Source organism: Oncorhynchus keta, chromosome 1, assembly GCF_023373465.1.
Source record: "Oncorhynchus keta strain PuntledgeMale-10-30-2019 chromosome 1, Oket_V2, whole genome shotgun sequence".
NCBI classification, from domain to species: domain Eukaryota; kingdom Metazoa; phylum Chordata; class Actinopteri; order Salmoniformes; family Salmonidae; genus Oncorhynchus; species Oncorhynchus keta.
Genome location: NC_068421.1, coordinates 14,414,069 through 14,428,461, shown reverse-complemented (window position 1 = coordinate 14,428,461; position 14,393 = coordinate 14,414,069). Strand labels below are relative to the sequence as shown.

Genomic DNA, 14,393 nt, shown 5'->3' with positions numbered 1-14,393 from the left:
AGGTACAGAGAGGTACAGAGGGTCAGAGGGTCAGAGGGTACAGAGAGGTACAGAGAGGTACAGATGGTCAGAGTGTACAGAGAGGTACAGATGGTCAGAGGGTACAGAGAGGTACAGAGAGGTACAGATGGTCAGAGGGTACAGAGAGGTACAGATGATCAGAGGGCACAGAGAGGTACAGAGAGGTACAGAGAGGTACAGACGGTCAGAGGGTACAGAGAGGTACAGATGGTCAGAGGGTACAGAGAGGTACAGAGGGGCAGAGGGTACAGAGAGGTACAGAGGATTAGAGGGTACAGAGAGGTACAGAGGTACAGATGGTCAGAGGGTACAGAGAGGTACAGATGATCAGAGGGCACAGAGAGGTACAGAGAGGTACAGAGAGGTACAGACGGTCAGAGGGTACAGAGAGGTACAGATGGTCAGAGGGTACAGAGAGGTACAGAGGGGCAGAGGGTACAGAGAGGTACAGAGGATTAGAGGGTACAGAGAGGTACAGAGGATCAGAGGATACAGAGTGGTACAGACGGTCAGAGGGTCAGAGGGTTTAGAGTGTCTGAGGGTACAGAGAGGTACAGATGGTACAGAGAGGTACAGACGGTCAGAGTGTTTAGAGGGTCAGAGGGTACAGAGAGGTACAGATGGTCAGAGGGTACAGAGAGTCAGAGGGTACAGAGAGGTACAGAGAGGTACAGACAGTCAGAGGGTACAGAGAGGTACAGAGGGTCAGAGGGTACAGAGAGGTACAGAGAGGTACAGATGGTCAGAGGGTACAGAGAGGTATAGACGGTCAGAGGGTACAGAGTGGTACAGATAGGTACAGAGGGTCAGAGGGTACAGAGAGGTACAGAGGGTCAGAGGGTACAGAGAGGTACAGATGGTCAGAGGGTACAGAGAGGTACAGAGAGGTACAGATGGTCAGAGGGTACAGAGAGGTACAGAGGGTCAGAGAGGTACAGAGAGGTACAGATGGTCAGAGGGTACAGAGAGGTACAGAGAGGTACAGAGAGGTACAGATGGTCAGAGGGTACAGAGAGGTACAGAGGATCAGAGGATACAGAGTGGTACAGACGGTCAGAGGGTACAGAGGGTTTAGAGTGTCTGAGGGTACAGAGAGGTACAGATGGTACAGAGAGGTACAGACGGTCAGAGGGTCAGAGGGTTTAGAGTGTCTGAGGGTACAGAGAGGTACAGATGGTACAGAGAGGTACAGACGGTCAGAGTGTTTAGAGGGTCAGAGGGTACAGAGAGGTACAGATGGTCAGAGGGTACAGAGAGTCAGAGGGTACAGAGAGGTACAGAGAGGTACAGACAGTCAGAGGGTACAGAGAGGTACAGAGGGTCAGAGGGTACAGAGAGGTACAGAGAGGTACAGATGGTCAGAGGGTACAGAGAGGTACAGAGGGTCAGAGGGTACAGAGAGGTACAGATGGTCAGAGGGTACAGAGAGGTACAGAGAGGTACAGATGGTCAGAGGGTACAGAGAGGTACAGAGGGTCAGAGAGGTACAGAGAGGTACAGATGGTCAGAGGGTACAGAGAGGTACAGAGAGGTACAGATGGTCAGAGGGTACAGAGAGGTACAGAGTGTACAGAGAGGTACAGAGAGGTACAGATGGTCAGAGGGTACAGAGAGGTACAGAGTGTACAGAGAGGTACAGAGAGGTACAGATGGTCAGAGGGTACAGAGTGGTACCGAGGGTCAGAGGGTGCAGAGAGGTACAGAGAGGTACAGACAGTCAGAGGGTACAGAGAGGTACAGAGGGTCAGAGGGTACAGAGAGGTACAGATGGTCTTCTGTAGCTCAGTTGGTAGAGCATGGCGCTTGTAACGCCAGGGTAGTGGGTTCAATTCCCGGGACCACCCATACGTAGAATGTATGCACACATGACTGTAAGTCGCTTTGGATAAAAGCGTCTGCTAAATGGCATATATTATTATTATTATATTACAGAGAGGTACAGACGGTCAGAGGGTACAGAGGGTCAGAGGGTACAGAGAGGTACAGAGGGTCAGAGGGTACAGAGAGGTACAGAGAGGTACAGATGGGCAGAGGATACAGAGAGGTACAGAGGGTCAGAGGGGTACAGAGAGGTACAGAGAGGTACAGAGGGTCAGAGGGTACAGAGAGGTACAGAGAGGTACAGAGAGGTACAGATGGTCAGAGGGTACAGAGAGGTACAGAGGATCAGAGGGTCAGAGGGTACAGAGGGTCAGAGGGTACAGAGAGGTACAGAGGGTCAGAGGGTACAGAGGGTACAGAGAGGTACAGAGAGGTACAGACGGTCAGAGGGTACAGAGTGGTACCGAGGGTCAGAGGGTACAGAGAGGTACAGAGAGGTACAGACAGTCAGAGGGTACAGAGAGGTACAGAGAGGTACAGATGGTCAGAGGGTACAGAGAGGTACAGAGGATCAGAGGGTTAGAGGGTACAGAGAGGTACAGAGGATCAGAGGGTACAGAGAGGTACAGAGAGGTACAGATGGTCAGAGGGTACAGAGAGGTTAAGATGGTCAGAGGGTACAGAGAGGTACAGACGGTCAGAGGATATAGAGAGGTACAGATGGTCAGAGGGTACAGAGAGGTACAGAGGGTCAGAGTGTACAGAGAGGTACAGATGGTCAGAGGGTTAGAAGGTACAGAGAGATACAGAGGATCAGAGGGTACAGAGAGGTATAGACGGTCAAAGGGTACAGAGTGGTACAGAGGGTCAGAGGGCACAGAGAGGTACAGAGAGGTACAGATTGTCAGAGGGTACAGAGAGGTGCAGAGGGTCAGAGGGTACAGAGTGGTACAGAGAGGTACAGAGAGTCAGAGGGTACAGAGAGGTACAGAGAGGTACAGAGAGTCAGAGGGTACAGTGAGGTACAGAGAGGTACAGAGAGTCAGAGGGTACAGTGAGGTACAGAGAGGTACAGAGAGGTACAGATGGACAGAGGGTACAGAGTGGTACCGAGGGTCAGAGGGTGCAGAGAGGTACAGAGAGGTACAGAGAGTCAGAGGGTACAGTGAGGTACAGAGAGGTACAGAGAGGTACAGATGGACAGAGGGTACAGAGTGGTACCGAGGGTCAGAGGGTGCAGAGAGGTACAGAGAGGTACAGACAGTCAGAGGGTACAGAGAGGTACAGAGAGGTACAGATGGTCAGAGGGTACAGAGAGGTACAGAGGGTCAGAGGGTACAGAGAGGTACAGAGGATTAGAGGGTACAGAGTGGTACAGAGGGTCAGAGGGTACAGAGAGGTACAGATGGTCAGAGGGTACAGAGAGGTACAGAGGGTCAGAGGGGTACAGAGAGGTACAGAGAGGTACAGATGGTCAGAGGGTACAGAGAGGTACAGAGAGGTACAGATGGTCAGAGGGTACAGAGAGGTACAGAGAGGTACAGAGGGTCAGAGGGTACAGAGAGGTACAGAGGATCAGAGGGTACAGAGAGGTACATAGAGGTACAGAGAGTCAGAGTGTACAGAGAGGTACAGATGGTCAGAGGGTACAGAGAGGTACAGATGGTCAGAGGGTACAGAGAGGTACAGATGGTCAGAGGATACAGAGAGGTACAGATGGTCAGAGGGTACAGAGAGGTACAGATGGTCAGAGGGTACAGAGAGGTACAGATGGTCAGAGGATACAGAGAGGTACAGATGGTCAGAGGGTACAGAGAGGTACAGATGGTCAGAGGGTACAGAGAGGTACAGACGGTCAAAGGGTACAGAGTGGTACAGAGGGTCAGAGGGTACAGAGAGGTACAGAGAGGTACATATGGTCAGAGGGTACAGAGAGGTACAGAGGATTAGAGGGTACAGAGATGTACAGAGAGGTACATATGGTCAGAGGGTACAGAGAGGTACAGAGGATTAGAGGGTACAAAGAGGTACAGAGAGGTACAGATGGTCAGAGGGTACAGAGAGGTGCAGAGTGTCTGAGGGTACAGAGAGGTACAGATGGTACAGAGAGGTACAGACGGTCAGAGTGTTTAGAGGGTCAGAGGGTACAGAGAGGTACAGATGGTCAGAGGGTACAGAGAGGTACAGATAGGTACAGATGGTCAGAGGGTACAGAGAGGTACAGAGGGTCAGAGAGGTACAGAGAGGTACAGATGGTCATAGGGTACAGAGAGGTACAGAGAGGTACAGATGGTCAGAGGGTACAGAGAGGTACAGAGTGTACAGAGAGGTACAGAGAGGTACAGATGGTCAGAGGGTACAGAGAGGTACAGACGGTCAGAGGGTACAGAGTGGTACCGAGGGTCAGAGGTTGCAGAGAGGTACAGAGAGGTACAGACAGTCAGAGGGTACAGAGAGGTACAGAGAGGTACAGATGGTCAGAGGGTACAGAGAGGTACAGAGGGTCAGAGGGTACAGAGAGGTACAGATGGTCAGAGGGTACAGAGAGGTACAGACGGTCAGAGGGTACAGAGTGGTACAGATGGTCAGAGGGTACAGAGAGGTACAGACGGTCAAAGGGTACAGAGTGGTACAGAGGGTCAGAGGGTACAGAGAGGTACAGAGGGTCAGAGGGTACAGAGAGGTACAGAGAGGTACAGATGGGCAGAGGATACAGAGAGGTACAGAGGGTCAGAGGGGTACAGAGAGGTACAGAGAGGTACAGAGGGTCAGAGGGTACAGAGAGGTACAGAGGGTCAGAGGGTACAGAGAGGTACAGAGAGGTACAGACGGTCAGAGGGTACAGAGTGGTACCGAGGGTCAGAGGGTACAGAGAGGTACAGAGAGGTACAGACAGTCAGAGGGTACAGAGAGGTACAGAGAGGTACAGATGGTCAGAGGGTACAGAGAGGTACAGAGGATCAGAGGGTTAGAGGGTACAGAGAGGTACAGAGGATCAGAGGGTACAGAGAGGTACAGAGAGGTACAGATGGTCAGAGGGTACAGAGAGGTTAAGATGGTCAGAGGGTACAGAGAGGTACAGACGGTCAGAGGATATAGAGAGGTACAGATGGTCAGAGGGTACAGAGAGGTACAGAGGGTCAGAGTGTACAGAGAGGTACAGATGGTCAGAGGGTTAGAGGGTACAGAGAGATACAGAGGATCAGAGGGTACAGAGAGGTATAGACGGTCAAAGGGTACAGAGTGGTACAGAGGGTCAGAGGGCACAGAGAGGTACAGAGAGGTACAGATGGTCAGAGGGTACAGAGAGGTGCAGAGGGTCAGAGGGTACAGAGTGGTACAGAGAGGTACAGAGAGTCAGAGGGTACAGAGAGGTACAGAGAGGTACAGAGAGTCAGAGGGTACAGTGAGGTACAGAGAGGTACAGAGAGTCAGAGGGTACAGTGAGGTACAGAGAGGTACAGAGAGGTACAGATGGACAGAGGGTACAGAGTGGTACCGAGGGTCAGAGGGTGCAGAGAGGTACAGAGAGGTACAGAGAGTCAGAGGGTACAGTGAGGTACAGAGAGGTACAGAGAGGTACAGATGGACAGAGGGTACAGAGTGGTACCGAGGGTCAGAGGGTGCAGAGAGGTACAGAGAGGTACAGACAGTCAGAGGGTACAGAGAGGTACAGAGAGGTACAGATGGTCAGAGGGTACAGAGAGGTACAGAGGGTCAGAGGGTACAGAGAGGTACAGAGGATTAGAGGGTACAGAGTGGTACAGAGGGTCAGAGGGTACAGAGAGGTACAGATGGTCAGAGGGTACAGAGAGGTACAGAGGGTCAGAGGGGTACAGAGAGGTACAGAGAGGTACAGATGGTCAGAGGGTACAGAGAGGTACAGAGAGGTACAGATGGTCAGAGGGTACAGAGAGGTACAGAGAGGTACAGAGGGTCAGAGGGTACAGAGAGGTACAGAGGATCAGAGGGTACAGAGAGGTACATAGAGGTACAGAGAGTCAGAGTGTACAGAGAGGTACAGATGGTCAGAGGGTACAGAGAGGTACAGATGGTCAGAGGGTACAGAGAGGTACAGATGGTCAGAGGATACAGAGAGGTACAGATGGTCAGAGGGTACAGAGAGGTACAGATGGTCAGAGGGTACAGAGAGGTACAGATGGTCAGAGGATACAGAGAGGTACAGATGGTCAGAGGGTACAGAGAGGTACAGATGGTCAGAGGGTACAGAGAGGTACAGACGGTCAAAGGGTACAGAGTGGTACAGAGGGTCAGAGGGTACAGAGAGGTACAGAGAGGTACATATGGTCAGAGGGTACAGAGAGGTACAGAGGATTAGAGGGTACAGAGATGTACAGAGAGGTACATATGGTCAGAGGGTACAGAGAGGTACAGAGGATTAGAGGGTACAAAGAGGTACAGAGAGGTACAGATGGTCAGAGGGTACAGAGAGGTGCAGAGTGTCTGAGGGTACAGAGAGGTACAGATGGTACAGAGAGGTACAGACGGTCAGAGTGTTTAGAGGGTCAGAGGGTACAGAGAGGTACAGATGGTCAGAGGGTACAGAGAGGTACAGATAGGTACAGATGGTCAGAGGGTACAGAGAGGTACAGAGAGGTACAGATGGTCAGAGGGTACAGAGAGGTACAGAGTGTACAGAGAGGTACAGAGAGGTACAGATGGTCAGAGGGTACAGAGAGGTACAGACGGTCAGAGGGTACAGAGTGGTACCGAGGGTCAGAGGTTGCAGAGAGGTACAGAGAGGTACAGACAGTCAGAGGGTACAGAGAGGTACAGAGAGGTACAGATGGTCAGAGGGTACAGAGAGGTACAGAGGGTCAGAGGGTACAGAGAGGTACAGATGGTCAGAGGGTACAGAGAGGTACAGACGGTCAGAGGGTACAGAGTGGTACAGAGGGTCAGAGGGTACAGAGAGGTACAGAGAGGTACAGATGGGCAGAGGGTACAGAGAGGTACAGAGGGTCAGAGGGGTACAGAGAGGTACAGAGAGGTACAGATGGTCAGAGGGTACAGAGAGGTACAGAGGGTCAGAGTGTACAGAGATGTACAGAGAGGTACAGATGGTCAGAGGGTACAGAGAGGTACAGACGGTCAGAGGGTACAGAGAGGTACAGACGGTCAGAGGGTACAGAGAGGTACAGACAGTCAGAGGGTACAGAGAGGTACAGACGGTCAGAGGGTACAGAGAGGTATAGACAGTCAGAGGGTACAGAGAGGTATAGACGGTCAGTGGGTACAGAGAGGTACAGATGGTCAGAGGGTACAGAGAGGTATAGACGGTCAGAGGGTACAGAGAGGTACAGACGGTCAGAGGGTACAGAGAGGTATAGACGGTCAGAGGGTACAGAGAGGTATAGACGGTCAGAGGGTACAGAGAGGTACAGACGGTCAGAGGGTACAGAGAGGTATAGACGGTCAGAGGGTACAGAGAGGTACAGACGGTCAGAGGGTACAGAGTGGTACAGAGGGTCAGAGGGTACAGAGAGGTACAGAGAGGTACAGATGAACAGAGGGTACAGAGAGGTACAGAGGGTCAGAGGGGTACAGAGAGGTACAGAGAGGTACAGATGGTCAGAGGGTACAGAGAGGTACAGAGGGTCAGAGTGTACAGAGATGTACAGAGAGGTGCAGATGGTCAGAGGGTACAGAGAGGTACAGACGGTCAGAGGGTACAGAGAGGTACAGACGGTCAGAGGGTACAGAGAGGTACAGACAGTCAGAGGGTACAGAGAGGTACAGACGGTCAGAGTGTACAGAGAGGTACAGATGGTCAGAGGGTAAAGAGTGGTGCAGACAGTCAGAGGGTACAGAGAGGTACAGATGGTCAGAGGGTACAGAGAGGTACAGATGGTCAGAGGATACAGAGAGGTACAGATGGTCAGAGGGTACAGAGAGGTACAGACAGTCAGAGGGTACAGAGAGGTACAGACGGTCAGAGTGTACAGAGAGGTACAGATGGTCAGAGGGTAAAGAGTGGTACAGACAGTCAGAGGGTACAGAGAGGTACAGATGGTCAGAGGGTACAGAGAGGTACAGATGGTCAGAGAATACAGAGAGGTACAGATGGTCAGAGGGTACAGAGAGGTACAGATGGTCAGAGGGTACAGAGAGGTACAGACGGTCAAAGGGTACAGAGTGGTACAGAGGGTCAGAGGGTACAGAGAGGTACAGAGAGGTACATATGGTCAGAGGGTACAGAGAGGTACAGAGGATTAGAGGGTACAGAGAGGTACAGAGAGGTACATATGGTCAGAGGGTACAGAGAGGTGCAGAGTGTCTGAGGGTACAGAGAGGTACAGATGGTACAGAGAGGTACAGACGGTCAGAGTGTTTAGAGGGTCAGAGGGTACAGAGAGGTACAGAGAGGTACAGATGGTCAGAGGGTACAGAGAGGTATAGACGGTCAGAGGGTACAGAGTGGTACAGAGGGTCAGAGGGTACAGAGAGGTACAGATGGTCAGAGGGTACAGAGAGGTACAGAGAGGTACAGATGGTCAGAGGGTACAGAGAGGTACAGAGGGTCAGAGAGGTACAGAGAGGTACAGATGGTCAGAGGGTACAGAGAGGTACAGAGAGGTACAGATGGTCAGAGGGTACAGAGAGGAACAGAGTGTACAGAGAGGTACAGAGAGGTACAGATGGTCAGAGGGTACAGAGAGGTCCAGACGGTCAGAGGGTACAGAGTGGTACCGAGGGTCAGAGGTTGCAGAGAGGTACAGAGAGGTACAGATAGTCAGAGGGTACAGAGAGGTACAGAGAGGTACAGATGGTCAGAGGGTACAGAGAGGTACAGAGGGTCAGAGGGTACAGAGAGGTACAGAGAGGTACAGACAGTCAGAGGGTACAGAGAGGTACAGAGAGGTACAGATGGTCAGAGGGTACAGAGAGGTACAGAGGGTCAGAGGGTACAGAGAGGTACAGATGGTCAGAGGGTACAGAGAGGTACAGACGGTCAGAGGGTACAGAGTGGTACAGAGGGTCAGAGGGTACAGAGAGGTACAGAGAGGTACAGAGGGTCAGAGGGTACAGAGAGGTACAGAGAGGTACAGATGGGCAGAGGGTACAGAGAGGTACAGAGGGTCAGAGGGGTACAGAGAGGTACAGAGAGGTACAGATGGTCAGAGGGTACAGAGAGGTACAGAGGGTCAGAGTGTACAGAGATGTACAGAGAGGTACAGATGGTCAGAGGGTACAGAGAGGTACAGACGGTCAGAGGGTACAGAGAGGTACAGACGGTCAGAGGGTACAGAGAGGTACAGACAGTCAGAGGGTACAGAGAGGTACAGACGGTCAGAGGGTACAGAGAGGTACAGATGGTCAGAGGGTACAGAGAGGTACAGACGGTCAGAGGGTACAGAGTGGTACAGAGGGTCAGAGGGTACAGAGAGGTACAGAGAGGTACAGAGGGTCAGAGGGTACAGAGAGGTACAGAGAGGTACAGATGGGCAGAGGGTACAGAGAGGTACAGAGGGTCAGAGGGGTACAGAGAGGTACAGAGAGGTACAGATCGTCAGAGGGTACAGAGAGGTACAGAGGGTCAGAGTGTACAGAGATGTACAGAGAGGTACAGATGGTCAGAGGGTACAGAGAGGTACAGACGGTCAGAGGGTACAGAGAGGTACAGACGGTCAGAGGGTACAGAGAGGTACAGACAGTCAGAGGGTACAGAGAGGTATAGACGGTCAGAGGGTACAGAGAGGTATAGACGGTCAAAGGGTACAGAGAGGTATAGATGGTCAGAGGGTACAGAGAGGTACAGACGGTCAGAGGGTACAGAGAGGTACAGAGAGGTACAGATGGTCAGAGGGTACAGAGAGGTATAGACGGTCAGAGGGTCAGAGGGAAGCAACAATATCAAATCAAATGTTGTTCGTCACAAACACATGTTTAACAGATGTTATTGGTCACAAAGACATGATCAGCAGATGTTCTTGGTCACAAACACATGTTTAGCAGATGTAATTGGTCACAAACACATGTTTAGCAGATGTTATTGGTCACAAACACATGTTTAGCAGATGTTATTGCGAAATGCTTGTGTTTCTTGTTCCGACAGTGCAGTAACATCTAACAAGTAATGCAGTATTTTGCAATTTCACAACAAATACCTAAAACACACAAATAAGTAAAGGAATGGAATAAGAATATATAAATTTCAATTTCAATTTAAATTTCAGAGCGGCATAGACTAAGATATAGTAGATAGTATAGAATACAGTGAGACACAGCCTAATGACACACACAGAGGGGAGAGAGAGGAGACAGAGTCTCAGACAGAGATCCATTAAGGAGAATGGATGGAAACAGAGGGGTGGAGAACGAGCGCTGCAGACAAGGTTACCACAACAGTATTTAGCATATTTACACCCTCATCACATAAACCCCATTACTAGTGTACGTGTAGTTGTCTTTATGAGTGGGCTCCTGTGGTTCTCACCCTGAGGCTCCTCATCTGGAGGCTGCCCAGGTCCTGCAGGGACATGCGGGGATCCTTCCCCAGCAGACTGACCCCGTCCTTCAGCCAGCTGATAGAGGGGATGGGGTCTCCTGACGCCTGGCACTTCAGAAGGGCCACGCTGTCCACCCTCAGTGTCTGATTGGACGGTCCCCGACGGATGATGGGCGGTGGCCTGTCTGTCAGCACTGGGACAAGATGAGAGACAGAGAGAGTTGGTCAGAAGAGCCACACAAAAGCCATTACAATATTAAAAGGACTACGATGGAGATGAAACATTCGATATGTAGAGGTAGGATCTTCATTTGAGCCGGCATTCAACAGAAGGAAAATAATCTGGCAGCAGCAGACAACCCTTACATTCACACCCAGGAGTCTGTGAGGGCGTACGGTGACAAGGGCCTGTTGACTCCGGGTGGTTCAGATAAATACTCCATCATGTTCAGTGGGGAACACTATCAGAGGCCCCCACTGGCACCCAGAACTGAAACCACCGCCACTCCCCAGAGAGTAGCACCCCACGCAAATCATCCAAATGAGTCAGAACTGCAAAAACCACTGTGATAATAATAATAATATATGCCATTTAGCAGACGCTTTTATCCAAAGCGACTTACAGTCAGTCATGTGTGCATACATTCTACGTATGGGTGGTCCCGGGAATCGAACCCACTACCCTGGCGTTACAAGCGCCATGCTCTACCAACTGAGCTACAGAAGGACCACCTTGAAAAGACAAGGTTTTGTTCATTCCAATGCTAATGTTAAATGCTGTTTGAATGAATATATACATTTGTGTTGGTCAGAGGGTACATGTGTTGGAGAATGCCTGTGGGTTCTACTGTGAAATAGTGTATATGTCAGAGGTGCTGTATCTGTGAGTTACAGTTACCGTGCCCTGGCAGTTTCTGTGTCAGCTGTGGTGAATAATGTGGAGTCCCCTGGCATCACACATTAATTAACAGGAAGGATTAATGATGTCAGACCTGCAGGGGCCAATTAGACAGTCAACATCACTAACCTTTCAACACATTATCTCTCTGTCTGTCTGTCTGTCTCTCTCTCTCTCTCTCTCTCTCTCTCTCTCTCTCTCCGTCTGTCTGTCTGTCTGTCTGTCTGTCTGTCTGTCTGTCTGTCTGTCTGTCTGTCTGTCTGTCTGTCTGTCTGTCTGTCTGTCTGTCTGTCTGTCTCTCTCTCTCTCTCTCTCTCTCTCTCTGTCTCTCTCTCTGTCTCTCTCTGTCTCTCTCTGTCTCTCTGCCTCTCTCTCTCTCTCTGTCTCTCTCTCTCTCTCTGTCTCTCTCTGTCTCTCTCTGTCTCTCTGCCTCTCTCTCTCTCTCTCTCTCTGTCTCTCTCTCTGTCTGTCTCTCTCTCTCTCCTCTCTCTCTCTGTCTGCCTCTCTCTCTCTCTCCCTCTCTCTCACTTTACAATATTTATCTTTCTCTCCAGCAGGGAAGTCAGTAGGATGGAAGGAAGACACATACTTGCCTTGGTATGGCAGAACCATGGCTTTAGCTGAGAGAAAAATGGATAGAAGGTGAATCTACACCATATGGGACCTGATGAATTCATCATTGAATCTATTTCAGTGATAATACTACAACCACCACAATGGAATGCTTTTATCAGAAAATCTAGAGGTTAAATACATCAACCAGGATTACCATGTGCCTAACCCGCAGATAGCGTTAAAAACAGCACTACCTGTCTGTCTAAGGTCTCACTGCTGGATCTAACTTCCCAATGAACTCACTGAGGGAGTTAACTGCTTGTCATTGTTATCACTTGGCATGATTCTTAGACACTGAAACACACCTGGAAGGGTTCTGTTATGTGTCTTAATGATTCCCTCAGCTCTGAGTAATGACTCCACAGCATTACATGTTAGGATATTATGACAGAAAGTATGATAAAACCCTGGGTGAGTTTGGCTTGGTTTGGTCCAGCAGGGAGGGGATGACGAGGGTGGTGGATGGATGGAGGTGTGGGGGGTGATGAGGGTGGTGGATGGATGGCGTGATGGATGGAGGTGTGTGTGTGGGGGGGTGATGAGGCAGGGGGAGCTGGGGCCTTGACTGTTTGCATCAGGAATTTCTCATTACATATCTCCTTGAACCCAGCGAGCTCTGTTGGCCCCTCAGGACACTAAATCACCTGCTCCCAGCAGCAAGGTGTGACCATGACCTTGCCCCAGCCAGCCCTCCTCTCCTCCTCCTGTCCTCCTCCTCAGCCTTCCTGACACCCAGCTCCCTCACACGTTCCTCATCTTACACCGTCCAGCCATAAGCTGCGTTACCTGATACGACTTACACACTTACACACAATTAACGCACCACACACCCTTAGAATACAGTATGTGTTGGTGCACGCAGCCATAGACCCCTGAACAGACAGTTCAGACACTGTAAATCTTAGACAATGGAACAAGGTGTCTTGAGGTTATGAGATCTAAAACCCTTGGTATTTTAAGGCAGGTTACCGTGATACAAGTCAGTATTGGACATCCATCCATGTCTGAGGACGTCGGGGGCAACAGCTCTGTTACCTTCAAGTAGGTTTGGGTTTTGCTAGGGCATTGTGGACGTGGATGGTGGACGGGTGGAAGAATCTGCCTCTGATTCAAAAAGTTGCATGTTCGAATCCAGCAATAAAAAGTTGTTTTGCTATTTTTATTTAAGCCTACCCCAAATCTTAACCCTTACCTGAACCATTCAGAATGAATGGCTAACCTTAACCCTTACCTGAACCATTCAGAATGAATGGCTAACCTTAACCTTAACCCTTACCTGAACCATTCAGAATTAATGGCTGACCTTAACCTTAACCTTAACCCTTACCTGAACCATTCAGAATGAATGGCTAACCTTAACCTTAACCCTTACCTGAACCATTCAGAATGAATGGCTAACCTTAACCTTAACCCTTACCTGAACCATTCAGAATTAATGGCTGACCTTAACCTTAACCTTAACCCTTACCTGAACCATTCAGAATGAATGGCTAACCTTAACCTTAACCCTTACCTGAACCATTCAGAATGAATGGCTAACCTTAACCTGAACCCTTACCTGAACCATTCAGAATTAATGGCTGACCTTAACCTTAACCCTTACCTGAACCATTCAGAATGAATGGCAAACCTTAACCCTTACCTGAACCATTCAGAATGAATGGCTAACCTTAACCCTTACCTGAACCATTCAGAATGAATGGCTAACCTTAACCCTTACCTGAACCATTCAGAATGAATGGCTAACCTTAACCCTTACCTGAACCATTCAGAATGAATGGCTAACCTTAACCCTAACCTGAACCATTCAGAATGAATGGCTAACCTTAACCCGAACCATTCAGAATGAATGGCTAACCTTAACCCTAACCTGAACCATTCAGAATGAATGGCTAACCTTAACACTTACCTGAACCATTCAGAATGAATGGCTAACCTTAACCCTAACCTGAACCATTCAGAATGAATGGCTAACCTTAACCCTAACCTGAACCATTCAGAATGAATGGCTAACCTTAACCCTAACCTGAACCATTCAGAATGAATGGCTAACCTTAACCCTACCCCGAATCATTCAGAATGAATGGCTAACCTTAACCCTTACCTGAACCATTCAGAATGAATGGCTAACCTTAACCCTAACCTGAACCATTCAGAATGAATGGCTAACCTTAACCCTAACCTGAATCATTCAGAATTAATGGCTAACCTTAACCCTAACCTGAACTATTCAGAATGAATGGCTAACCTTAACCCTAACCTGAACCATTCAGAATGAATGGCTAACCTTAACCCTAACCTGAACCATTCAGAATGAATGGCTAACCTTAACCCTAACCCGAATCATTCAGAATGAATGGCTAACCTTAACCCTAACCTGAACCATTCAGAATGAATGGCTAACCTTAACCCTAACCTGAACCATTCAGAATGAATGGCTAACCTTAACCCTAACCTGAATCATTCAGAATTAATGGCTAACCTTAACCCTAACCTGAACTATTCAGAATGAATGGCTAACCTTAACCCTAACCTGAATCATTCAGAATGAATGGCTAACCTTAACCC

At 49.7% G+C, this 14,393-nt stretch overlaps 1 protein-coding gene across 7 annotated transcripts in view; it reads right to left on the bottom strand.

The window, feature by feature from the left end:
• Nucleotides 1-14,393, bottom strand: part of LOC118379305 (roundabout homolog 2-like) — a 152,331-nt gene that overhangs the window by 102,718 nt on the left and 35,220 nt on the right. For all 7 annotated transcript variants that reach the window (XM_052507522.1, XM_052507555.1, XM_052507634.1 and 4 more), the window contains exon 7: nucleotides 10,301-10,506. In XM_052507522.1, coding sequence (XP_052363482.1) covers nucleotides 10,301-10,506 — 206 coding nt within the window. The remainder of the gene's footprint in view (nucleotides 1-10,300; nucleotides 10,507-14,393) is intronic.